This window comes from Electrophorus electricus, chromosome 9, assembly GCF_041902795.1.
Source record: "Electrophorus electricus isolate QZ-2024a chromosome 9, ASM4190279v1, whole genome shotgun sequence".
In the NCBI taxonomy this organism is placed as follows: domain Eukaryota; kingdom Metazoa; phylum Chordata; class Actinopteri; order Gymnotiformes; family Gymnotidae; genus Electrophorus; species Electrophorus electricus.
In genome coordinates, this window is record NC_137505.1 from 6,805,001 (window position 1) to 6,830,167 (window position 25,167).

Sequence of the window (25,167 nt, forward strand, 5' to 3'; positions counted from 1 at the left end):
ACTCACACACACACTCACACACACACACACACACACACACACACACACACACACACACACACACACACACACACACACTCACACACACACACTCACACACCCACACACACACACACACACACTCACACGCACACGCGCACACGCACACACTCACACACGCACACGCACACGCACACGCACACGCACACACACACACTCACACACACACACACACACACACACACACACACACACTCACACGCACACGCGCACATGCACACACTCACACACGCACACACACACACACACACACACACTCACACACACACACACACACCCACACACACACACTCACTCACACACACACACACACACACACACACACACACACACACACACACACACACACACTCACACACACACACACACACACACACACCTTTCATAGTCTTTGATGGTGGTGTCTTTGCCTTGTTTGTTGTTTCAGTGGGGAAGATCCACATGTCTGATTATGTCTGTTTCCTTAATGGGATCCAGACGGTCTCGGTGAGGTTACGTCAGCCGGCGATGCCTTGGCTACAGTGTCACACAACGAGCTTTTTAGCACTGTTTGTTCAAAGCTTTGCTCGCTTGTTTGTTCTTCTATCCATCTCAGACTATTTTATTTCCACTCTACATGTGCAGCAGGATGTTTAGTGGCAAGTGACGAGAAATGGGTAATATGGTAATATGGGCTGGGGGTGTGGCTAGCATGGTAATATGGGATGGGGGCGGGTCTGGAATGGTACTATAGGATGGGGGCGGGTCTCCATGGTAATTTTGGGGGATGGGGGGCTAACATGGTAATATGGGGGGGTAGCATGTGCAGGTAGCATTCCACTGGCTGAGAAGGTCAGATAGGCCCTGGCCCTGTACATGGGGGTTGTGTGTGCGGTGTGTGTGTTTTGTGTTCACTGTAACCTTGCATCAGAGGATCTGGTGGTGTCTTCATCTCTAAGGCCATTTGTCATCGACATGCTGCAGCACAGACCATATGGTTGAAGAGGGAAAGACAGCAGATCCAGGCATTAAAGATGACTGTATCTCCACCATCTGATCATCACAGCTGACTTCTTCCCTTAACTCTTTTCACAGCGTTTTCTGTATGTAGTCGCCAGCCAGACAGTGTTCTGTAATCAGGACCAGTGTACTGTCCACTGAGTGAAGGGGGTAACATGTTGTCCACTGAGTGAAGGGGGTAATCTGTTGTCCTCTGTATGAAGGGGGTAATGTGTTGTCCACTGAGTGAAAGGGGTAATATGTTGTCCACTGAGTGAAGGGGGTAATATGTTGTCCACTGAGTGAAGGGGGTAATATGTTGTCCTCTGAGTGAAGGGGGTAATCTGTTGTCCACTAAGTGAAGGGGGTAATCTGTTGTCCACTGAGTGAAGGGGGTAATCTGTTGTCCACTGAGTGAAAGGGGTAATATGTTGTCCACTGTGTGAAGGGGGTAATATGTTGTCCACTGAGTGAAGGGGGTAATCTGTTGTCCTCTTAGTGAAGTGGGTAATATGTTGTCCACTGAGTGAAGGGGGTAATCTGTTGTCCTCTGAGTGAAGCGGGTAATCTGTTGTCCACTGAGTGAAGGGGGTAATCTGTTGTCCTCTGAGTGAAGCGGGTAATCTGTTGTCCACTGTGTGAAGGGGGTAATCTGTTGTCCTCTGTATGAAGGGGGTAATCTGTTGTCCTCTGTATGAAGGGGGTAATCTGTTGTCCTCTGTATGAAGGGGGTAATCTGTTGTCCTCTGTGTGAAGGGGGTAATCTGTTGTCCACTGTGTGAAGAGGGTAATATGTTGTCCACTAAGTGAAGGGGGTAATCTGTTGTCCACTGTGTGAAGGGGGTAATCTGTTGTCCACTGAGTGAAGGGGGTAATCTGTTGTCCTCTGAGTGAAGGGGGTAATCTGTTGTCCTCTGTATGAAGGGGGTAATGTGTTGTCCACTGAGTGAAAGGGGTAATATGTTGTCCACTGTATGAAGGGGGTAATATGTTGTCCACTGAGTGAAGGGGGTAATCTGTTGTCCACTGAGTGAAGGGGGTAATGTGTTGTCCACTGAATGAAGGGGGTAATCTGTTGTCCACTGTGTGAAGGGGGTAATATGTTGTCCACTGAGTGAAGGGGGTAATCTGTTGTCCACTGTGTGAAGGGGGTAATATGTTGTCCACTGTGTGAAGGGGGTAATATGTTGTCCTCTGAGTGAAGGGGGTAATATGTTGTCCACTAAGTGAAGGGGGTAATATGTTGTCCTCTGTATGAAGGGGGTAATCTGTTGTCCACTGTGTGAAAGGGGTAATATGTTGTCCACTGAGTGAAGGGGGTAATATGTTGTCCACTGAGTGAAGGGGGTAATCTGTTGTCCACTAAGTGAAGGGGGTAATCTGTTGTCCACTGTGTGAAGGGGGTAATCTGTTGTCCACTGAGTGAAGGGGGTAATCTGTTGTCCTCTGAGTGAAGGGGGTAATCTGTTGTCCTCTGTATGAAGGGGGTAATGTGTTGTCCACTGAGTGAAAGGGGTAATATGTTGTCCACTGTATGAAGGGGGTAATATGTTGTCCACTGAGTGAAGGGGGTAATCTGTTGTCCACTGAGTGAAGGGGGTAATGTGTTGTCCACTGAGTGAAGGGGGTAATCTGTTGTCCACTAAGTGAAGGGGGTAATCTGTTGTCCACTGTGTGAAGGGGGTAATCTGTTGTCCACTGAGTGAAGGGGGTAATCTGTTGTCCTCTGAGTGAAGGGGGTAATCTGTTGTCCTCTGTATGAAGGGGGTAATGTGTTGTCCACTGAGTGAAAGGGGTAATATGTTGTCCACTGTATGAAGGGGGTAATATGTTGTCCACTGAGTGAAGGGGGTAATCTGTTGTCCACTGAGTGAAGGGGGTAATGTGTTGTCCACTGAGTGAAGGGGGTAATCTGTTGTCCACTGTGTGAAGGGGGTAATATGTTGTCCACTGAGTGAAGGGGGTAATCTGTTGTCCACTAAGTGAAGGGGGTAATCTGTTGTCCACTGAGTGAAGGGGGTAATCTGTTGTCCACTAAGTGAAGGGGGTAATCTGTTGTCCTCTGAGTGAAGCGGGTAATCTGTTGTCCACTGTGTGAAGGGGGTAATCTGTTGTCCTCTGTATGAAGGGGGTAATCTGTTGTCCTCTGTATGAAGGGGGTAATCTGTTGTCCTCTGTATGAAGGGGGTAATCTGTTGTCCTCTGTGTGAAGGGGGTAATCTGTTGTCCACTGTGTGAAGGGGGTAATATGTTGTCCACTGTGAGAAGGGGGTAATATGTTGTCCACTGAGTGAAGGGGGTAATCTGTTGTCCACTGTGTGAAGGGGGTAATATGTTGTCCACTGTGTGAAGGGGGTAATATGTTGTCCTCTGAGTGAAGGGGGTAATCTGTTGTCCACTAAGTGAAGGGGGTAATATGTTGTCCTCTGTATGAAGGGGGTAATCTGTTGTCCACTAAGTGAAGGGGGTAATATGTTGTCCTCTGTATGAAGGGGGTAATCTGTTGTCCACTGTGTGAAAGGGGTAATATGTTGTCCACTGAGTGAAGGGGGTAATATGTTGTCCACTGAGTGAAGGGGGTAATCTGTTGTCCACTAAGTGAAGGGGGTAATCTGTTGTCCACTGTGTGAAGGGGGTAATCTGTTGTCCACTGAGTGAAGGGGGTAATCTGTTGTCCTCTGAGTGAAGGGGGTAATCTGTTGTCCTCTGTATGAAGGGGGTAATGTGTTGTCCACTGAGTGAAGGGGGTAATCTGTTGTCCTCTGAGTGAAGCAGGTAATATGTTGTCCACTGAGTGAAGGGGGTAATCTGTTGTCCTCTGAGTGAAGCAGGTAATATGTTGTCCACTGTGTGAAAGGGGTAATCTGTTGTCCACTGTCAATTTCACTAGCTCCCTAAAATGAGCAGGGTACCCCAGCTGTGATTACATTATGATGGATAAAGGGTAAGAGAGAAAGAAGTTCAAGTTCTACCACAGCTCCACAGAAACGGGACGATACAAGAAGTATTTCCATAAGAGTTCCAAATGCAAATACGTAACCAATTAACTGGAACCAAATTCAAATATGCCCATTAAGAGTGCCGAGTAAAAACAGGCAAGTTGAGTGTAGAGAAGAAGACCGCACGAGTGTACGATGGGACTGTGTTCCTAGATAAAACCCAGTGTGGTGCCGCTTACACACACTAACATTCATGCCCAAGTCTTTGTTAAGACTTGAATTCCCAGAACCTCTGGTGTTATTCTTGGATTTCACAATGAAAACATTTCTGCTCAGAAATTCCAAGTCCTTCAACTCTCACTAGATAACTTCAGCCTCATCATTTTATAATTAATGTGTGTGTGTGTTTGTGTGTATTTGTGTATATGTGTGTGTGGGTATGGGACCTCTATATATATATAGATAGATAGATAGATAGATAGATAGATAGATAGATAGATAGATAGATAGATAGATAGATAGATAGATAGATAGATAGATAGATAGATAGATAGATAGATAGATAGATAGATAGATAGATAGATAGATATAGATAGATAGATATATATATATATATATATATATATATATATATATATATATATACACACACACACACACACACACACAAACTTTGATGTGTGATTAAGTGAGTGTTGTGGGCATGTGGATGAGTGTATATGTGTTTGTGTATATGTGTGGGTGTGGGTGGGTGTGAGTGTGTGAATGAGTGTATATGTTTGTTTGTGTGTGTGGGTGTGGGTGGGTGTGAGTGTGTGGATGAGTGTATATGTGTTTGTGTGGGTGTGGGTGTGTGGATGACTGTATATATGTTTGTGTGTGTATGTGTGTGTGTGGGTGTGTGTGTGTGGATGAGTTTATATGTGTTTGTGTGTAAGGGTGTGGGTGTGTGGATGAGTGTATATGTGTTTGTGTGTATGTGTGGGTGTGTGGATGAGTGTATATATGTTCGTGTGTATGTGTGGGTGTGGGTGTGTGGATGAGTATATATGTGTTTGTATGTATGTGTGGGTGTGGGTGGGTGTGGATGAGTGTATATGTGTTTGTGTGTATGTGTGGGTGTGTGGATGAGTGTATATGTGTTTGTGTGTATGTGTGGGTGTGTGGATGAGTGCATATGTGTTCATGTGTATGTGTGGGTGTGGGTGTGTGGATGAGTGTATATATGTTTGTTTGTATGTGTGGGTGTGGGTGGGTGTGAGTGTATGGATGAGTGTATATGTGTTTGTGTGTATGTGTGGGTGTGTGGATGAGTGTATATGTGTTTGTTTGTATGTGTGGGTGTGTGGATGAGTATATGTGTTCATGTGTCGGTGTGGGGGTGAGTGTGTGGATGAGTGTATATGTGTTTGTGTGTGTGTGTGGGTGTGTGGATGAGTGTATATGTGTTTGTGTGTGGGTGTGGGTGGGTGTGAGTGTGTGGATGACTGTATATGTGTTTGTGTGTGTGTGTGTGTGTGTGGGTGTGGGTGTGTGGATGAGTGTATATGTTTGTGTGGGTGTGAGTGTGTGGATGAGTGTATATGTGTTTGTGTGTATGTGTGGGTGTGGGTGTGGGTTGGTGTGAGTGTGTGGATGAGTGTATATGTGTTTGTGTGGGTGTGTGGATGAGTGTATATGTGTTTGTGTGTATGTGTGGGTGTGTGGATGAGTGTATATGTGTTTGTGTGTGTGGGTGTGTGGATGAGTATATATGTGTTTGTGTGTGTGTGTGTGTGTGGGTGGGTGTGAGTGTGTGTTTATTATTTCTACAAGCCTTCTTTCTGATGCAGTGTATGTCAAGATGAATATTTAATGCCAGCGTTTTGAGGGATCTGGGTGTAGAGAGCGAGAGGGCCTGTATATGGTGTGAAGGCAGAATGGATGAACCTTCAGAGACAGGGGTGCAGGCTTGTGGCTGCTGGGAGCTGTGGTTGTTGGGAACTGTAGTTGCTGGGAGCTGTAGTTGCTGGGAGCTGTAGTTGCTGGGAGCTGTAGCTGTGGCTGCTGGGAGCTGTAGTTGCTGGGAGCTGTGGTTGTTGGGAACTGTAGTTGCTGGGAGCTGTAGTTGCTGGGAGCTGTAGTTGCTGGGAGCTGTAGTTGCTAGGAGCTGTAGTTGCTGGGAGCTGTAGCTGTGGCTGCTGGGAGCTGTAGTTGCTGGGAGCTGTAGTTGCTGGGAGCTGTAGTTGCTGGGAGCTGGAGCTGTGGCTGCTGGGAGCTGTAGTTGCTGGGAGCTGGAGCTGTAGTTGCTAGGAGCTGTAGTTGCTGGGAGCTGTAGCTGTGGCTGCTGGGAGCTGTAGTTGCTGGGAGCTGTAGTTGCTGGGAGCTGGAGCTGTGGCTGCTGGGAGCTGTAGTTGCTGGGAGCTGGAGCTGTAGTTGCTAGGAGCTGTAGTTGCTGGGAGCTGTAGTTGCTGGGAGCTGTAGCTGTGGCTGCTGGGAGCTGCTACTCTCTGTGTGATCACTGCGGGAAAAACGAAGAGTGACATCAAATAGCAGCACAAATAAGAGCTAATACGACGGCTATGTAACACAAGAGTGTGCCCGCTGCGCAGTATGAGGCTCCACGGTAAAAGGAAGATTTTCTCTCTCTCTCTTTCTCTGTCTCTCCAACATTCTCTCTCTCGCTCTGTTTTATTTCTGCACAGTCAGGCGAGCCGCCTTCTTCCCAGGGCCTAATCTATCAGTGTTTTTCTCTTATCTCGCCGTTCTAAAGCCAGTCCAGATATTGATTCGTATTGTAAGGTGAGCCAAAGGACTGACTAGAATCTCCCAGCATCGTAGCTCTATTGAGTGGGTTTCAGCTGCAGGACCAGACATTGCTGGGGGGGGGGCTGGCTTCCTCCTCCACCTCTCACAAGCACCGTGCTGCGCCTGACCTGGGATCAGCCAACGGACCTGCCGCTCCGTTCTGCATAGGGCGTCCGTGGAGTGCCAGAAAGACGAGGTGCTCCAGCAGGGTCCTGCGCCGATTCGGCCAATCTGCTAAAAGAGAGGCTGTCGCATAGGCGCCTCAGGAAACAGCTGTGTGAACAACTGGGGGTAGAATAGTAGAGAACACAAAACCGATAGGAAGTTTTGATAGGATAGGATGTGATACATCACACTATGGTTTCCTAGACGTTTAAAAGAGACCGCACAACCAACCTCAGGTAGGTAGATATCGTGTGTTGTCACACATCACCAATATGGAATCATGGCAACGTGAAAAAATGTTTACTTGGTAGTTTCAAGATGCGTAGGAATAGAAAAAAAACATTTTTACCCTGCACATCATGCGACTACATGTTATTTTAAGGTGTGATAAATCTCTTCTAATTACCTGTGAGGTATTCTAATTACCTGTGAAGTATTCTAATTACCTGTGAGGTGTTCTATCTCTGCAACCTCAGTGAGCTGCTGTTGTGTTTCCTCTGGTCTGAGCTGTGTTTTAATATTTAATAAGTTGTTTGGTGAATAATAAAGTCTAATTGTTGGTAATGTTATTTGCGTGGTGGGGGCAGACCACATTAAAAGGCTTTAGAAAGGGAGGGGCTGCAGGAGACTTGGGGAGGGGCTAAGATTGCTTGCCCCACCCACCCTACTGCAGTGACCATGCCTCCTGGTGCTGCCCTACTTCCATTGGCCCTCTCTCTCTCTCTCTCTCTCTATCTCTATCAAAGCGTTCTCTACCTCAGACGCAAAGCACGGATTACCAGACCAGCACCTGTGTGCACACCTGCTCCTTGGTTTAAAATATCCGTTGCTTAGCACACAGGTGCCCCCTGAACATAGAAACCGCTGTGATCTGCGAGAACCCAACCGTGCCTCAGGGCTGCATCTGGCATCTGTGTTCTCCCCTCGACCAAACCTGCAGCTCAAAGCAGAAGTGTTCCATCTCAGATATTAGCATCACCACACGTTTAATGCTGCCAGAATCTTTCCTGTGTCTCTGTGATTGTTTTCACTTTTCAGATACCGGAAGGAGACATCCAGGAAGCAAAAGGATTTATCCTGAAGTTCTCACATTCAGGATTTCATCACCCCATCAAGAACCCATTTAAAGAGGTCACTGGCCTACTTAGTTGCAAAACCATTTTACTATTTTTCCAGTGTTCTGGCTCCTCGTCCATTAGTGCCCGGACAGGCCATCTTTGTGAGTTTTTTTTTTTTTTCACATCAGCTAATGTATAAATGATAGCTTCCAACATAACCGGCCACAGCTCCTTTGTTGTGAGACCATTTAAACCGAGATTGTTTCAACCTCGTGCCTCGGAGACAGAACCTTTTCCGTGTTTTGGATAAGGACAAAACTGGCCACTCGTTTCAAATTAGAATTGATTGCTGCGATTTCTGGGTGATTAAACACAAACATCATTGCGGGTTCCTCTTTCCTTTTTTTAAACAGCCTGAGCACATTGACGCGACCAGTGACTGATGCAGGGCTGCTTAAGTTCCGAGGAACTGCATTAGGGTGGTAGAGACACACTAGAGGCTGTCTGCTTGAAGTGGGTGCTAATTAGCTTGCGCTCTTTGGTGCCAGGACACCTGAGGCTGGCATGGCCTTGGTTTGTGTCTGCTATCCGGGCCGGTTGGACCACGCCAGCTCCCTGTGTGCCCTTTCGTGCCTTCAGCTCCGGGGCCCCTGGACTTCACCGCGCAGTCAGCCGAAACACTCTCGCTCCTCGAACTCCCCGATTACTCATAGCACCGAAGTGATCAAAATTCTGTGAGAAAGGCCCTGGAATCACAAGCACAGAACGAGGGATGATCAGTGGAATGAGGGGACATGGACACTATTATTCCCAGTTTCTGTGGCTTACTGACCTTTATTGATTTAATCGGCTGTGTGTGTGGCTGGAATGAAATGTGCCATGACACCTGACCCCTGACCCCAGCAGTGCATTAAGTCACTCCTATTGTGGTGGTTTCCCACGGGGCCCTGCCGTCTGGGTGCGTTTAGCCAGACTCTGTCCTGTTCCATGCTTGTCTCATCTCCGGGACCGGGCCAACATTAGCCTGCGCTGTTTCGACAGGACACGAAAAACCACTTGGGTCGGACCTCTCCCCGTCTCCCCCCGCTGAGCTGCGGTGCCCAGGCCAAGCCGTGTAATAGCCTCGAACGCTTTCCCTCTCTCCCCACAACTAGAGGTATACGAGATGAGAGGGCTATTAGGGAAGTTCAGCAAGAGGTTGGAACGGCGTTTCCCAGCAAACGCTCGAGAGATCAAAAGTCAGATGCTACAGGACCGGCCGAGGCTTTTAAGAGCCAGTCCCGTGGCCACAGGAAGGCCGTTCCTCGATGACAATGTCATTAGGTCCCTCGTAATGGAATAATACAATCCTCCAAGAGGGGTTGGTTAATGCCCGACGACAGCCAGTTAAACACGGACACTCGGATAAAAGCCCAGGATGAAAGGAAGAGTGATTGGTGGAGATAGGGGGAGAGAGAGAGAGAGAGAGAGAGGGAGAAAGAAAGAAGATAAGGATATAAACCGAATAAAAACAAGAAAGATTGTGAAAAAAAGAGTGCATATATCTGCTCACCCCTGCATCCCTCACCACCACGTTTCATTACCATTGTGTGTCTGAGGTGACATGGTCATTCGTCATGTGCTTCCATGCCTGCAAGCCTGGACAGGCCCCTCTGGGGTGCTGGGACTCGGGCGCGTCTGGTCCCACGTGAGCCCCACACCCTCTTCCTCCCACTCCCGGGCCAACGGGACTGAGCATGCTCATGATACCGCACCAGCGGGACGTCTGAAGCAGGATGTGTGTAGGACAGAGTCCCGCAGTCGAGAGGACAGCAACAGAGTGAAGGGGTGACCGCATCTCGAACAGCACGACTCCGCTCTAGCGCCCCCTGCTGGCCTTCTCCGGCAGGAACGCGCAGACGGAGCGCGGGACTGGCCTCAAGACTGACCGAAGACCGCAGGACCGGTTTGATGAAGACGTTCGGGTTGATGGAAAAACATGGTTTTGGTTCACACTTCTTTTGGCAATCTTGTTCTTTCCCCATTTTAAAAAAGAAGCAGGGGGCCATAAACATAAGGAACATTAACTGCAAGACGAGAATGAAATGTAAAAACTAAAGGAGGACTGTAGGCGCATTTATACGTAGCCATTCAACTCCTCCAAGCATGTGAGACGGGAGCACTGGGGAAGGCCAGGGCCAATGGGAGGGCGTGGGCGTGGCTGGGCCGTGTTCCAGCCCTCCTAGAGAGCTTGACCGGGGCCCGGGTACGCAAGGGCACACTCACCTCATCCTTCACGCTGCATGTGTGTGCTTAGCGGCAGTGATGCATTTACACCGGTCTCTCTCTCACACACACAGGAGTCTTTTAAGAGTAAAGGTAGTGGAAGTCTTGAGTCATCAGTACATGCTGTTTCTACTGTAATATTAGACATCTGACACTTTTATCCAAAGCCACTCACAATTATGACCGAACACAACTTGAGTAATTGAGGGTTAAGGGTCTTGCTCAGGGGCCCAGCAGTGGCAACTTGGCAGTGGTGGGACTTGAACTGGCAACCTTCTGATTACTAGTCCAGTACCTTAACCACTGAACTACCACTGCCCACATTAGACACTTTTATTCATGAGATAATTATTGGTGTATTCCAGCATAATGAACAATATTTTTGGGGGGGGGGGGTATGTGTGTGCGTGTGTGTGTGTGTGCGCATGTCAGTCAGTCAGGCTGTCTGTCTAAATCGTCTGTCTCTCTCTGCTGTTTACACACAAAGTCATCTGTGTGCTGTACTGGGTGGATTCCTTTGTTGGGTAGTTTTCTCCACTCATGGCTATAGTGGGTGGATTCCTTTGTTGGGTGGTTTTCTCCACTCATGGCTATAGTGGGTGGATTCCTTTGTTGGGTGGTTTTCTCCACTCATGGCTATAGTGGGTGGATTCCTTTGTTGGGTGGTTTTCTCCACTCATGGCTATAGTGTGTGGATTCCTTTGTTGGGTGGTTTTCTCCACTCATGGCTATAGTGTGTGGATTCCTTTGTTGGGTGGTTTTCTCCACTCATGGCTATAGTGTGTGGATTCCTTTGTTGGGTGGTTTTCTCCACTCATGGCTATAGTGTGTGGATTCCTTTGTTGGGTGGTTTTCTCCACTCATGGCTATAGTGTGTGGATTCCTTTGTTGGGTGGTTTTCTCCACTCATGGCTATAGTGTGTGGATTCCTTTGTTGGGTGGTTTTCTCCGGTCGTGCCTGTAGTGGGTGGATTCCTGTGTTGGGAAGAAGCCGGCGCGGGATGCAGATGCAACATGGAGCTGACGAGAAGGATCAGTGCTGACGGCATCCGAGTAGAAGACTGACATTCACACTTTGACTGATCCACGTGTGTGTGTGTGTGTGTGTGTGTGTGTGTGTGTGTGTGTGCGTGAGTATGTGTGTGATTGACAGCATGCGAGTGTGTGACTGACATTCACATTCACTGATCCACGTGTGTGTGTGTGTGTGTGTGCGTGCGTGGCTGCGTGTATGTGTGTGGATTACTTCCTACCCGGTGCCAACAGATCTTTGGGAATTAGCCACTCTTTCTCTGTCTCTCTCTCGCTCTCTGTCTGTCTGTCCCACTCTTTCTTTCTCACGTTGTCTCTCTTTCTCTCTCTCCCTCTCCCCCACACCATGCGACGCCAGTGAGCCCAGGCTGAGTGCCATCATGTGCCAGCTCCAAATGCCAGCAGCATGCCACCCTCACACTCTCTAAGGCTTGTTTCGTGTGCCGTGTGGATGTGGGCGCATGTTTATAAGTGTGTGTGTGTGTGTGTGTGTGTGTGTGTGTGTGTGTGTGTTCTTATTGTCTCGGTGCATTCTCTCAAACAGCTCTCAGCGCTCCCAACTCCTTTTCCTCTTTTCTAGCTGTGTCCACCATCAGCGCCCTGGTCCCTCGCGACAGATCCGACCGTATTAACTCCGGGAAGACAGAAGGTCTTTCGTTCATGTTTTTTCACGTTCCCCTTCCTCTTTTAAGCGTAAGCGGATTTGATTGTGTCGTCTGAGCTGACGCGGTCGTGCGGCGTTGTCCTCAGGTAACCGTGACGACCTGACAGTGGAGTTCTCAGATCCGCTCGCCTTGAATTCCAATCGGAACAGCCCTGACTGACCTGAAGTGAAGACTTGCCTCCCACCCCTCTCTGTGACTGTCATCCTCCGCTAACGCTCGGGAGCAACTCGTTATGCGAACAGACATTAGCAAACGCCTGCCGAGAGGTTCGCTCCCTGACAATCTAATAAGCGCTTACGGGAGACTGGAGGCAGGCGCGAGTGGGGCTCCGAGACAGAGACGCGCTCCTCGCAGGGCCCTGGCGAGCGACGCCAGCTAATATTTCACCGCTGCGGAGAGACGTGACATGATGTGCGACAGTGAAGCGCGCAGGCAGGCAAGGCACAGCCCTGCGATTCACTGCACTCATAATTACACGAGTCGCTGTTTGGGATCAGCCTCTGTACCTCGGCTGGCAGAAACATATTGTAGCAACAAGGGCATTGTATGATTGTTCCTGATAACTGGCGTGAGCGTGGACCACTGAGGACTGCTATAACGCAGCCCAGGATAAAGACTGTTGAAGGAAACGCCGCGTGGGTCATATATGTGTCTCTTTAGTGTGATTCGCCACGTACAGAACCATCAGACGTGCGTCAAAGCAGACACACGCCTCCGTGCTCACAAACGACTCGCTGGAGAAGTGTGTTCATTTGATCATTGTGTATTTTAATAGCACCGTGTTGGTCTGCACAAGACACTCTCCGAAGCTGGGGTCGCCCATATCACAAGGCCTCGCTCACTGCTCCTGCTTTCCACCAGTTAGGCGCTCACCTATGCCCCTGGGCTTCAAACTCCGCCCCCTGGGCTTCAAACTCCGCCCCTGCCTGCGTAAAAGGCGTGTCTTCACCCCTCTAGTCCAAAGCAGTACCATCATGTGTTTTGTTTTGTTTTTTCCTTTCTGACAGCTCTACACGGCCTTTGCCAGAGAATGCTAACCGAGGCGCAGACGGTGTTAATTGTGTGGCTGTGCTGGGATCTCTCTTCCACACTTAACCGGTTAGGAGATGAGCGCGGTTTGGACATAACAAAAAGACGATGTGATGTAATCACTTTGGGCCGATTACCCGGTTTGTGCCAAATCTGGGTGTTGGTTTGCTGTGACGGTCAGGTGGACACCTCACCACCTCACTACACCCAGCCTTATGTGGCTAACCTGCAGTCTGCTGTACTTGAAAACCTGTTTTGGAGATGGTATAAGGGAATACTGTACAAGGAAATTTTGTATGCAGGCAGTAAGGAAACACAGCAGACTATGGATAAGGCACTAGTATATACTGGGAATATGGGAATACTGTATACATGATGCTGATAAATTAATACTTTATATATTTTGGGGAAAGCAAATACTGTAAGCTAGAAATAAAGGAATGCACTATGTTAGGGATATGGGAATAATGGATGGGTATTAGGGAATATTATATGTTAGAAGTATAGGAATATTTTATGTTGCCTGTAAGGGAATACCGTACGTTTGTTCTGGATATGGGAGCACTGTTTATTGGAAATAAAGGAATACAGTATGTATGTGCTGGATAAGGGAGCACTGTTTATCGGAAATAAGGGAATAATGTATGCATGTTCTGGATAAGGGAGCACTGTTTATCGGAAATCAGGGAATAGTGTATGTTAGGGATAAGTGAACACTGTATGCTGATGAAGTGGAAAACAAATGTATGTACACCAGAGGGAGGATGTGGCTGGGTTGCCAAGATACAACAGTGGGAGGGATTAGGTTATGACCGTTACCACGGTACCAGTGATGTAACCAATTGCAATGAGTTCTCGCTAACCCCACCCCCTTCTTTCTCTCTCTTTCTCTTTCTTTCTCTCTCTCTCTCTCTCACTCTCGCTCTCTCTCTTTCTCGCAGACTGTCTACAAACACTGGCTGTGTTCCCAGTACTTCCAGATCACACAGATGCACTGCAGTAACAGGATTCCATGCGGGCAGTACTGCCTGGAGGTCCAACAGAGGTGCCCCTTCATATTGCCTGACAACGATGAGCTCATTTACGGTGGAAGCCCCAGTTTTATATGCACAGGTGGGCAACGGACCTGTGGCTGTCCCTCTGTGCTTTGTTGCACTGCAGTGCCGTGAAACCCTCTGCGTCCCCGTCGCTCGTCCGAGTTTGTCTCTGACACCACCTGCTGGTTATGGAGAGAAGTGCAAGTGGTGAGACTGCGCGGGCACAGTGCAGGCTTCTTTACCCGCCCTTTTGCTTCTTTGTGGCACAGCTGAATTTGACACATAAAGGCATTTTCAGAAACAATAATGAGACTCCTTAAGACAACGTTTTGATTACAGACAACATCTCAGATGATCAGTGTCCTCAGGACATGCTGAGTGTGAGTGTGTGTGTGTGTGTGTGTGTGTGTGAGTGTGAGTGTGTGTGTGTGTGTGTGTGTGTGAGTGTGTGTGTGTGTGTGTGTGTGTGTGTGTGTTTGTGTGTGTGTGTGAGTGTATATATATATATATATCACATACATATATACACACACTCCCCTTTTTCTTACTGATTAATGCCTCTGAGTAATAAACTGCTAATAAATGATGAATATTTAAGAGAATAGTCACACATACTTGTCTGACTGGTGAAACTGTAACGGTCTCTGATCATTTTAACTACACAAATTTGCAAAATTCCTCTTACGTTGCAGAATTTCAAAACTCAATTTTCCTTCAAAAATCAGGCCCACACACACAGGCATGGGTGCTGTTCTGTATGACAACGTGAATCATTCTGTCTCCAGGGCTTCTGGAGGACGTCCCATCCGATGTGGAAGCAGAGTGCTGCGACGTCCGATGGGATGCCAAGGCGGACAACAGCTCTAGAGGCACGCTGAAAAGAACTCACCCGTCGTGCCAACACGCCACCTCGCTGAGCTCGGCGGCCGCCTCCAGACTGTGCAACAGCAGACTCAAACTCGGCCTGCTCGTGTTGGTCCTGCTACACACGGTCGCCACCATCACGGCGTGCCACAACCTCACCACCCTCTCCCCCCTGGAGGAGAACTCGGCCAACGAGGAGTGACGAGTGCGGCCCGGCGGGTTTTAGCCGGCGGCTGCGCCCCCCCTCCATGCCTGCAAGGAGTTGTGTTGTGTGGACGCGCAGTCGAGCAGGCATACACACGTACACAGGCAGGGCCCACAGACACTCAAGAACGCTGGACTAACCCAACGTCACATGTAGGGGAGGGGACGCCGCAGCCTTTGTTGGAAGAGGCCGGTCTAAGGCGGAGTTCCCTCGCACCGCATTTTTTTTTTTTTTTTTTTTTTTTTTTACACTGTGTCTATGATTTTGGATTTCTGTTGCACTAGATAACTAACAGGATCTGTTCATGTTCTCCTTTTCTTTTCACTAATGGTCTCTGTGCAGCAAGGGATTTGACAAACGAGTGCGTCGCGCGCGGAGTGCTGAGAGGGAAATTCGAGAGCGCATGCACGCGCACATCTGCGTCCGCCCATACGTTTCCCCTTTTGTGTTCATTATCGTAGTGCATTCTGCTGAGAGCTGCTCTGTGCATCCTAGGATTAACTACGGAGTTTGAACAGGTCGGAGCGTTTTTGAGATCTACCTAACGCAAAATCCAAACGCGCAGCTTAGCCCGCGTGATTTTGATTCTCCCTTCGGTTCTCCCTCCCTAAAGCCGAGCGCGCGGTGCAGGCGCAGCAGGGCCACAGCTCCCCCGGGTGGCAGGTATGCGCGCGACACGCCGAGACGTCATCGGCCGGGAGCTGGAGCGCTCGTGGTCGACGATGCGATGGTCAGACTGAAATCTTGGGTAAATCGGTCAGCGCGGGCGTTAGCTGATTCCTCTTCTGTATGTCCACTCAACCTGCACAAAAACAACATTAAGTCCCCAAGTCTGTTTAAATGCCCTTAGTAGAATATTTATATAGATATATTCTCTACTCTGTATCCTATAACTGCATGGTATGTTCAGTGTTTAGACTACACAGCCTAAATTCTATGAATAGATCCAAATGATCTGAAGGCAACGCATTTACAGTGCGATGCATTTGGAGCAGAGGTCTCAGCTGAAATGACTCCAGGTTTTATTTGGGACAACGGATTTAGCCAGGAAAAAAAAACAGATGACAGGAAAAGCACCCAAAAGACCCCACGACCCGCTGCTTTGTGCTGCTTTTCCCGAACATCTCCTCTACCACAGTAAAGGGCTTCCCCACTGTTTACACATTCACACACTTCTGCAGTGCTTGCTGAGATTAATATTGCTTCAACAGATTAGTTATACTTTTTTTTTTATTTTTTTTACCCAGGTTCAAGTGTGGACTAAGACAAAAAAAAAACAACAAAAAAAAACAATAAAAACCAAACAAACTGATTTGTTGCTGCAAAGAAGTGATGATCAACCACAGGAAGTTAAACGCTCTATCCGGCAGGGCAAACCTGAGTGACCCAAAGATATGGGAGCTTTTCACCGTCAGATTACGCAGAGGAGATGCTAAGGGCTGATTTTCTGTTTTATTTATCATTTGTCTGTTTGCCCACAGGTATGTTCTTACACAGCTCTTTCTACATTCCCAGAGACACACTCGCGCGCGCACACACAAAATGTCTCCCGTACGTGTGAATGCTCACGTATGTATTCCATGATCAAGTCTTAATCTCAGTCACATTATCTGACTTCAGTTGCAGACACAGCAATTCTTGGACCAGCAGCAGGGACAGGCTCAACTCTTCTCATTGTGCAATAAGACCTCATAAAACATTTAAGTCACAATATGTCACTGATTAACATGACTTGTATGCTTTTATAGATCTGTTTTCCGAGGTGAGGTGAGTGAGCTATAGCTAGGACTGTTAGATAAAGGCTATTTAATCACAGGTTTTGATTACTCTCTGTGCTCTTGAGAAAAACAACGATCTATAATATTGTTGTTTTGCAGAAATGTGCAGAAGCTGTGCAGAAGGCTAAATGTGTGTATGTGCAGAACTGCATTATGGGTACCGCTACCTTTTTGTATGTCAACTATTCCCACAAATTGGCGTACAGACTCTTGTATGCTTTGCCAGTGTTGATACCTTTTTCTTCTTTCCCAAAATAAGGACAAGAGATCAAGATCAAATATTTCAAAGAAATTTAACTAGAAAAAAAACCCTACGTGGTATAAGTACAAATATGACAATGCACAGGTACAATTTCTGTTCAGTTCAAATTCAACAGAAATTCAGTTTAGGTCAAACTGTATTAAACATATTTAAGTATTGAAAATGTTTCCTCTATCATTGTTCATCCTCTCGTTCTCAGTGGCTTGCTGTGATGTAAGCTGTACGGAATCTTACACACAGCAAGCCTCGCCTCCTGTTAAAACCTTGGCCATTAATTCAGTAGTTCTGTGTTGCTTTCCCAGAATACGCTTGGACTGATAATCTAGTGTGTTAAACGTGAAATGGAACTGAGAGCTGGATTAAAAGCAGAGAGATGTGAGCTGTAACCTGCTGGGAATGTTAGGTCAGGAGGGATTATGAGGCTCTGATGATAAATCATTATTGAGAAGACCACGGAGAGCAGCCCTCCAGAGGTCTTATTAACCCACACATAACGCTGGACTTTCTTCTGAGACCACCTGCTCTGGAGTGTCCTAGGCGGAATTAGTCGCTCCATTCATCTGCCCAGACATCCAGCACACACACACACACACACTCCTATCCAAAAATAAACAAAGAAACGGCTCCGGCGTCCCCATCTGTGCTTGGCAGGGAAGAAGAGAAGGAAAGAGAACAGAGGAGAAAGGAATCGAGACGACGATAGCAAAAGAGAGGAAGTCACGGGAGATGGAGAGAAGGGAGAGAGAAGAAGAACTCCCTGCTGAACAGCTGAGCGTGTGACGCGTTCATTTGCGGAAACTCGGAGTTCGCCGTGTGTCGGGTTAACACTAACAAAATCACATTGGAATATTAGTTGCCCCTGCCCCCCGTAACCCTTTACACGCATTGTGTAAACGATGTTTTAAGTGTCATGATATTTCAGAAACACAAGGTCTGCGTTGTTATTGTATAGACTCTACCTTTCAGTCCAGCTCACTGACTACCGGTGTTGAATGAGACGACATTTGCATCCAGTGCCCACCCACTGAGTACGTGCTATGTCAGCATTACCGGTTCTGTGAATCTTGTCATTGCAACTACAGGTAGCTACTTTTGTTCTATGTTTCCGTGTGTTTGCGTGAGCCCCAGTCACTCAGCTTCAGGTTGACCACCAGAACGAATGGAACAGATGCCTGATAATATTGCTTAATACCACCAAACTTACTATTAAGGTGTATTTTATGCTTGCCTACATACAGTATATGTTCATTTTCAGCTGTTCACACCACTGTGTAAGTAGTCCCCCATGCATCTCCACTTAACAAGCAGAAATTCTCTCTCTCTCTCTCTCTCTCTCTCTCTCTCTCTCTCTCTCTCTCTCTCTCTCTCTCTCTCTCTCTCTCTCTCTCTCTCTCTCTCTCTCTCTCTCTCTCTCTCTCTCTCTCTCTCTCTCTCTCTCTCTCTCTCGTGGACCTATGCAGCCCTGAACCTCAGTCGTTCTTCTGTTGTAAATATGAGAATGCTGAACTATGTACGTTCCAGTTTGATTTTGAGGTTTCCTCGCGTTCCCAGTTGCTCCTTTTTTATTCCTCTTTTGTAAGTGTCTGAAATCACTGGCTGGGTTTTGGCGGAGTTCTGTCTTGACTAGTTGGGTTCAACAATAAGGACTATCATCTGAATCACATCCTCAGCACCTGAAGGCTGTGATTTTTAAAAAAGGAAAAAACAGAGAGAGACAATTATTTAAAAAGGTGGAAAAGGCATTTAGAGGTTAAAAGGCATATAGAGATAATATTATGACTATGATTATTTAAAAAAAGATACTACCGGTATATTGTAATATTATAGATGATTTAGTTCAGTAACTTTAATTTTTTACAAACTTTGATGAATTATTTATAAAAAAAAAAAAAATCTCACAATTCATAATCTTTTCAAAGGTATGAAAACTACTGCTAAAATGATTAAAATGTGTTCTGATGAAAATAAACACAGAGATGTAATCTGTTCATTTGTATGTGAGTGTTCTTTCATGCCAGAATTGGATTTTGAAATATTTGCAAGTCCTGTTCGTAGGCACGAGCGGCATCTCAGAACACCGCGAATGTCCGATGGAGCCCACGCGACCCTTAGAACGGCGACCCGCGCAGCGAAACGCTGCGTAATGACGTAATTACGTGGCGACATCTGGACGGATTTACAGACTAAATCTCAGACCACTGACTCTGAAGGTCAGACCTTTAAGTTAAAGTATTATTTGAAATGATTGTCCGGCAGTTTATAAGAATGGTTGAAGTGTTCGTGTCACGCGCGCCGTTTCCAGTCGCTCGTGCAGTTTCCGTCGGAAGGATTAAAGCGTGACACACGGAAGCGGCGCGGCGCGGTTCTAGCCGGAGCGAAGTCCGGGCGGAATGGATGCAGGCGACCGGTCCCGAACGGCTCACGCGTGAAATAAAGTCTCTTCTGGCCAGGAGGTGTGTCGCTGGACAATGCAGTAAACGTAAGTGGCCGTGTTCGCGCTGGCCAGCTGTGCCTGACGTGGCTAAATGAGCTGGGGGGGGTCATATGGATCTCTGACTAGCTGGTTAAATGAGCTGGGGGGGGGGTTATATGGATCTCTGACTAGCTGGTTAAATGAGCTGGGGGGTTATATGGATCTCTGACTAGCTGGTTAAATGAGCTGGGGGGTCATATGGATCTCTGACTAGCTGGTTAAATGAGCTGGGGGTCATATGGATCTCTGACTAGCTGGTTAAATGAGCTGGGGGGTCATATGGATCTCTGACTAGCTGGTTAAATGAGCTGGGGGGTTATATGGATCTCTGACTAGCTGGTTAAATGAGCTGGGGGGGGTCATATGGATCTCTGACTAGCTGGTTAAATGAGCTGGGGGTCATATGGATCTCTGACTAGCTGGTTAAATGAGCTGGGGGGTTATATGGATCTCTGACTAGCTGGTTAAATGAGCTGGGGGGGTTATATGGATCTCTGACTAGCTGGTTAAATGAGCTGGGGGGGTCATATGAATCTCTGACTAGCTGGTTAAATGAGCTGGGGGGTCATATGGATCTCTGACTAGCTGGTTAAATGAGCTGGGGGGGGGTTATATGGATCTCTGACTAGCTGGTTAAATGAGCTGGGGGGTTATATGGATCTCTGACTAGCTGGTTAAATGAGCTGGGGGGGGTCATATGGATCTCTGACTAGCTGGTTAAATGAGCTGGGGGTCATATGGATCTCTGACTAGCTGGTTAAATGAGCTGGGGGGTTATATGGATCTCTGACTAGCTGGTTAAATGAGCTGGGGGGGTCATATGGATCTCTGACTAGCTGGTTAAATGAGCTGGGGGGGTCATATGGATCTCTGACTAGCTGGTTAAATGAGCTGGGGGGGTCATATGGATCTCTGACTAGCTGGTTAAATGAGCTGGGGGGTCATATGGATCTCTGACTAGCTGGTTAAATGAGCTGGGGGTCATATGGATCTCTGACTAGCTGGTTAAATGAGCTGGGGGGTTATATGGATCTCTGACTAGCTGGTTAAATGAGCTGGGGGGTCATATGGATCTCTGACTAGCTGGTTAAATGAGCTGGGGGTCATATGGATCTCTGACTAGCTGGTTAAATGAGCTGGGGGGTTATATGGATCTCTGACTAGCTGGTTAAATGAGCTGGGGGGTCATATGGATCTCTGACTAGCTGGTTAAATGAGCTGGGGGGTCATATGGATCTCTGACTAGCTGGTTAAATGAGCTGGGGGGTCATATGGATCTCTGACTAGCTGGTTAAATGAGCTGGGGGGTCATATGGATCTCTGACTAGCTGGTTAAATGAGCTGGGGGTCATATGGATCTCTGACTAGCTGGTTAAATGAGCTGGGGGGTCATATGGATCTCTGAATAGCTGGTTAAATGAGCTGGGGGGTCATATGGATCTCTGAATAGCTGGTTAAATGAGCTGGGGGTCATATGGATCTCTGACTAGCTGGTTAAATGAGCTGGGGGGTCATATGGATCTCTGAATAGCTGGTTAAATGAGCTGGGGGGTCATATGGATCTCTGAATAGCTGGTTAAATGAGCTGGGGGGTCATATGGATCTCTGAATAGCTGGTTAAATGAGCTGGGGGGTCATATGGATCTCTGAATAGCTGGTTAAGTGATCTGGGGGTAATATGCATATCTAACTAGCTGGTTAAGTGATCTGGGGGTAATATGGATCTATAACTAGCTGGGTAAATGAGCTGGGGGGTAATATGCATATCTACCTAGCTGGTTAAGTGATCTGGGGGTAATATGGATCTCTAACTAGCTGGATGAGCTGGGTGGATAATCTGTAACTAACTAATATAGAGTTTTATAAATTATAATATAATCTAACTGGATTGCTAGCTGGTTATCAAGCAGTTGAGCAGCAGCACCCAAGTTTGGGAAAGCCAAACCAGCAGCTGACGAGACTTCGAGAGAGCGAGAAGTGGGTTAGCTAATGCTAACTAGCTACTCACGCTACCAGCGGTAGCTAAGCTACCTTAGCCGAGTTCCCTCGGCAGCTAACCTACCTTAGCTGGCTCTCCCATCACCGTGTCTTACCAAAGCTGGCTAGGCTAGGCTAGGCTAGCTAGCTAATGTTACTGGCTATCTTAGCTTAGTTTAGCTTAGCCTGGACTGGTCGCTGCACTCCTGTCGCTCACCACCCTCTCGCTGGCTAGCTCGTGGTTTAGCGAAGATAAAAGTGAAGACAGGAGATGGTTATTAGTTAGGATAAGAGTGAAGACGGGATGGCATTCTCACAAAGGTATTGACGGCTCATGGTTTAGTTAGGATAAGGGTGAAGACGGGAGATTCTCACAGCGGTGCTGACAGGTAGTTCGCTACCGTCCTTCCGTCTGTGTCTACCTGTTGTTGCTAGTTAACTTAGCTCTGCGTAGCGTGCGGTTACTTCATACCGGGCGTAGCTAGTTTAGTGAGCTAACGTAGCCGAGCGGCGGGTTTGTCGTGTGCTTAAGAAGCAGATGGTCAGAACGGAGAAATGAATCTTTATAACGTTAATCTTTTATAACGTCTAAGGTCGGCTGAGACCGCGGGGAGGTAGATTAGCTGGCTAGCTAACGTACGAGCTGGTGGGCACTGCTAACGCCAGGTATGGAGTTGTATTAGCATTTGGTCAATCCAATTTTTAACAACCCTTTTTTTTGTTTCCATATCTCTCGTTTCCACTTAAAAGTGTTTAACAAACCTCATGCTACCAGTGGGCTATTTTTATGTTCTTCATGTCTGTGTTCTGATTTGTCCCTAGAGTGTCTGTTAAGTGAGCTTGCGGTGTCTCTTGCCAGCCTGGTTGTCATGGAGAAGTCCTGGCGGTTGTGGGGCGCACTGGAGCGATGCATGGTGACCGTGGGCTCCTTGTCTTGGGGCGCTTGCCGCATCTCCCTGCTGGTCCTCATCCTCACCTTCCACCTGCACGGGGGCCTCCTGCTGTTGGGCCTCATCCTGGCGTCTGTGGCCGGGATCCTCTACAAGTTCCAGGACGTGCTGCTCTACTTCCCTGACCAGCCTTCGTCCTCGCGCCTGTACGTCCCCATGCCGACGGGGATCCCCCACGAGAACGTCTACGTGCGCACCAAAGACGGCGTGCGGCTCAACCTCATCCTGCTCCGCTACACGGGCGAGAACCCGGCAGCCGCGCCCACCGTCCTGTACTTTCACGGCAACGCCGGCAACATCGGCCACCGCGTGCCCAACGCGCTGCTCATGCTGGTGAACCTGAAGGCCAACGTGGTGCTGGTCGACTACCGAGGCTACGGCAAGAGCGACGGCGAGCCCAGCGAAGACGGCCTCTACCAGGATGCAGAGGCCACGCTGGACTACATCATGTCCCGGCCGGACGTGGACAAGACCAAGATGGTGCTGTTCGGCCGCTCGCTGGGTGGCGCCGTGGCTATCCGCCTGGCCTCGGTCAACCCGCACCGTGTGGCCGCAATCGTGGTGGAGAACACCTTCCTCAGCATCCCGCACATGGCAGCCACGCTGTTCTCTTTCTTTCCCGTGCGCTACCTGCCGCTCTGGTGCTACAAGAACAAGTTCCTGTCCTACCGGCACGTGGCTCAATGCCGCATGCCCTCGCTCTTCGTCTCGGGCCTGTCGGACCAGCTCATCCCGCCCGTGATGATGAAGCAGCTGTACGAGCTGTCGCCCGCGCGGACTAAGCGACTCGCCATCTTCCCCGAGGGCACGCACAACGACACTTGGCAGTGCCAGGGCTACTTCGCCGCCCTGGAGCAGTTCATGAAGGAGCTTCTGAAGAGCCATGTGCAGGAGGAGCAGAGCCAGGGCTCAGCCAGTGTTACCATCATCTAGAGCGGGAGGCGCCTGCGCCTGCCCGCCGTGACGCGACGTACGTGTTTGTTTCTTGGTTTGCCCCTCCCTCTTCACCAGGGTCACTCCCAGCACTTATTTCTCGCCCGTGGTACTGAGCGTTCGTCCGTGGTGGATTCAGAGTGAAGGATGGCCGTGTGTTGTCCTTTTTCCTTTGCTGTTTGAGATATGAATGCATGAGTGATCTGCTTCGACGGTGTAATGTCTTCTTGGCCTTTCTGCACTTGCACTCATTCGCGGTGATTGTACAGAATTTTTCAAATATATACATGCACACATACAAAGACCTCCTGCAAGTCCTACTCTATAATAAACTTATTTGCCTAATGTTGGGCAACGTGTTGAGCTTTTTGGTCAATGTAATTCTTATTTCCCCACCCCCCTCACATGTTGTCTTCATACAGTGGAAGTCACTTAAATGCTTGTTTGAGACAAGAAATCCTAAGGGCTAACTGTGTTCAAGACTGTAACATGGCCCACAGCAAGCCCTGTGTGTGTGTGTGTGTGTGTGTGTGTGTGTGTGTGTGTGGCCAGACATTCGGAGCGAGCTTTGAAACATGGTTGTAGTTTTGTGAGCCTGTGTTTTTGCGGTGATCCTAAAAGGCTCTGTGGGATTCAGGTGGAGTTGCTGTCACCCACCTCCTGCCCACTCACTGACGGAGGCTGAAAATCACCTCAGGAAACCACTGATCTTCTCAGAGAATCTTCGTAGCTGGAGGTCTGGAGCATTGGGTGATTTAAACGCATGCCCTTCTGCACAAACAAATTGCGCTGTTTTCTTTTTTGGCACAATCGCTCTTTTAAAGTTTATCACAAAGTGGCTGGACGGCGAGGCTAGTGCAGACCGTAACGCACATCACTGAAAAAGAGCTGTTTCACCTGTGCTGAAATAAAAGCTTAATCCCGTCTGGGGTTCTAGATCCACACGGAACAGCGTAGCGTGAACCGTGGCATCTCTTGGTGAAGTCTCGTCACGTGCGTGAAGCGCTCAAATCCATTCTTGAGAGGTGAAAATGCTGTATGACATTAAAAGTTGTCGCTGGACACTAGAGTACATGGCCATTTTGGCTCCAGAAATAATCGAAATATTGTCAATGTTTTGCTCCAAATGGAAATGTTTGTGTAGGGCCTTTTTATGTGTAGAATTGAATAATTTAAGATCCAGGTTGCAAAGTTAATTAGAAATTTTGCTTTAATGGGAGTTGTATTGAACATTATGGCATTTGTAACAGAACAATGTACCGCGATGAATTACCTGTTGGTTTGTTTACTGTCCCCTTTAATGACTTCACACGCTGAACTCAAATATTTGAGAGACTACACAGAACAGATGAACCCACACAAAGTGACTGTGCATTTTTGTATGGTTCCTAAGCCATGGTCTACGTGGGTTTTAGTCACATGACCTATAAAGACCACTAAGTATGACCATTTAAAGTGAATTCAATTGTTAATATCCAAAGAAAACTTTGTCCACCTTCTTCTACAGCTGTCACTTTCACGTAATGGTTTTGTGAGTTAAGTTTAAAGACACTATTAATGATTGTATACTCGCAACACATAACCAAATCGAGGAGTAATCAGCAATAATGCATTGCGGACCCAGTTAGTTAAAGAAGTTTCTTAAATAGTTGTAGAATAAGATCATTGTTAACGTGCAGTAGAACGACAAGTCCGATTTAGCAGAGAAAATGTGCGGTGGTGTGTTTCTTT

The 25,167-nt window shown here is 47.8% G+C and overlaps 2 protein-coding genes across 7 annotated transcripts in view; both read left to right on the forward strand.

Moving 5' to 3' along the window:
- Positions 1-19,047, forward strand: part of nalf1b (NALCN channel auxiliary factor 1b) — an 82,721-nt gene extending 63,674 nt beyond the window's left edge. The window contains exons 2-3 of the mRNA XM_035522683.2: positions 13,899-14,070; positions 14,780-19,047. Coding sequence (XP_035378576.1) covers positions 13,899-14,070; positions 14,780-15,060 — 453 coding nt within the window. The 3' untranslated portion in view covers positions 15,061-19,047. The remainder of the gene's footprint in view (positions 1-13,898; positions 14,071-14,779) is intronic.
- Positions 19,048-19,200: 153 nt separating this feature from the next.
- abhd13 (abhydrolase domain containing 13) lies at positions 19,201-23,799 on the forward strand. Of its 6 annotated transcripts, none has more exons than XM_081720718.1 (2): positions 19,201-19,313; positions 22,376-23,799. In XM_081720718.1, the coding sequence occupies exon 2, from the start codon at positions 22,423-22,425 to the stop codon at positions 23,434-23,436; it is 1,014 nt and encodes a 337-aa protein (XP_081576844.1). In that variant the 5' UTR covers positions 19,201-19,313; positions 22,376-22,422; the 3' UTR covers positions 23,437-23,799. The 6 variants fall into 6 exon arrangements, with proteins under 6 accessions (XP_081576844.1, XP_081576845.1, XP_026888305.2 ...); XM_081720719.1 differs by lacking the exon at positions 19,201-19,313 and adding an exon at positions 19,331-19,582 and having other exon boundaries at positions 22,413-23,799; XM_027032504.3 differs by lacking the exon at positions 19,201-19,313 and adding an exon at positions 19,332-19,582.
- The last annotated feature ends 1,368 nt before the right edge of the window (positions 23,800-25,167 follow it).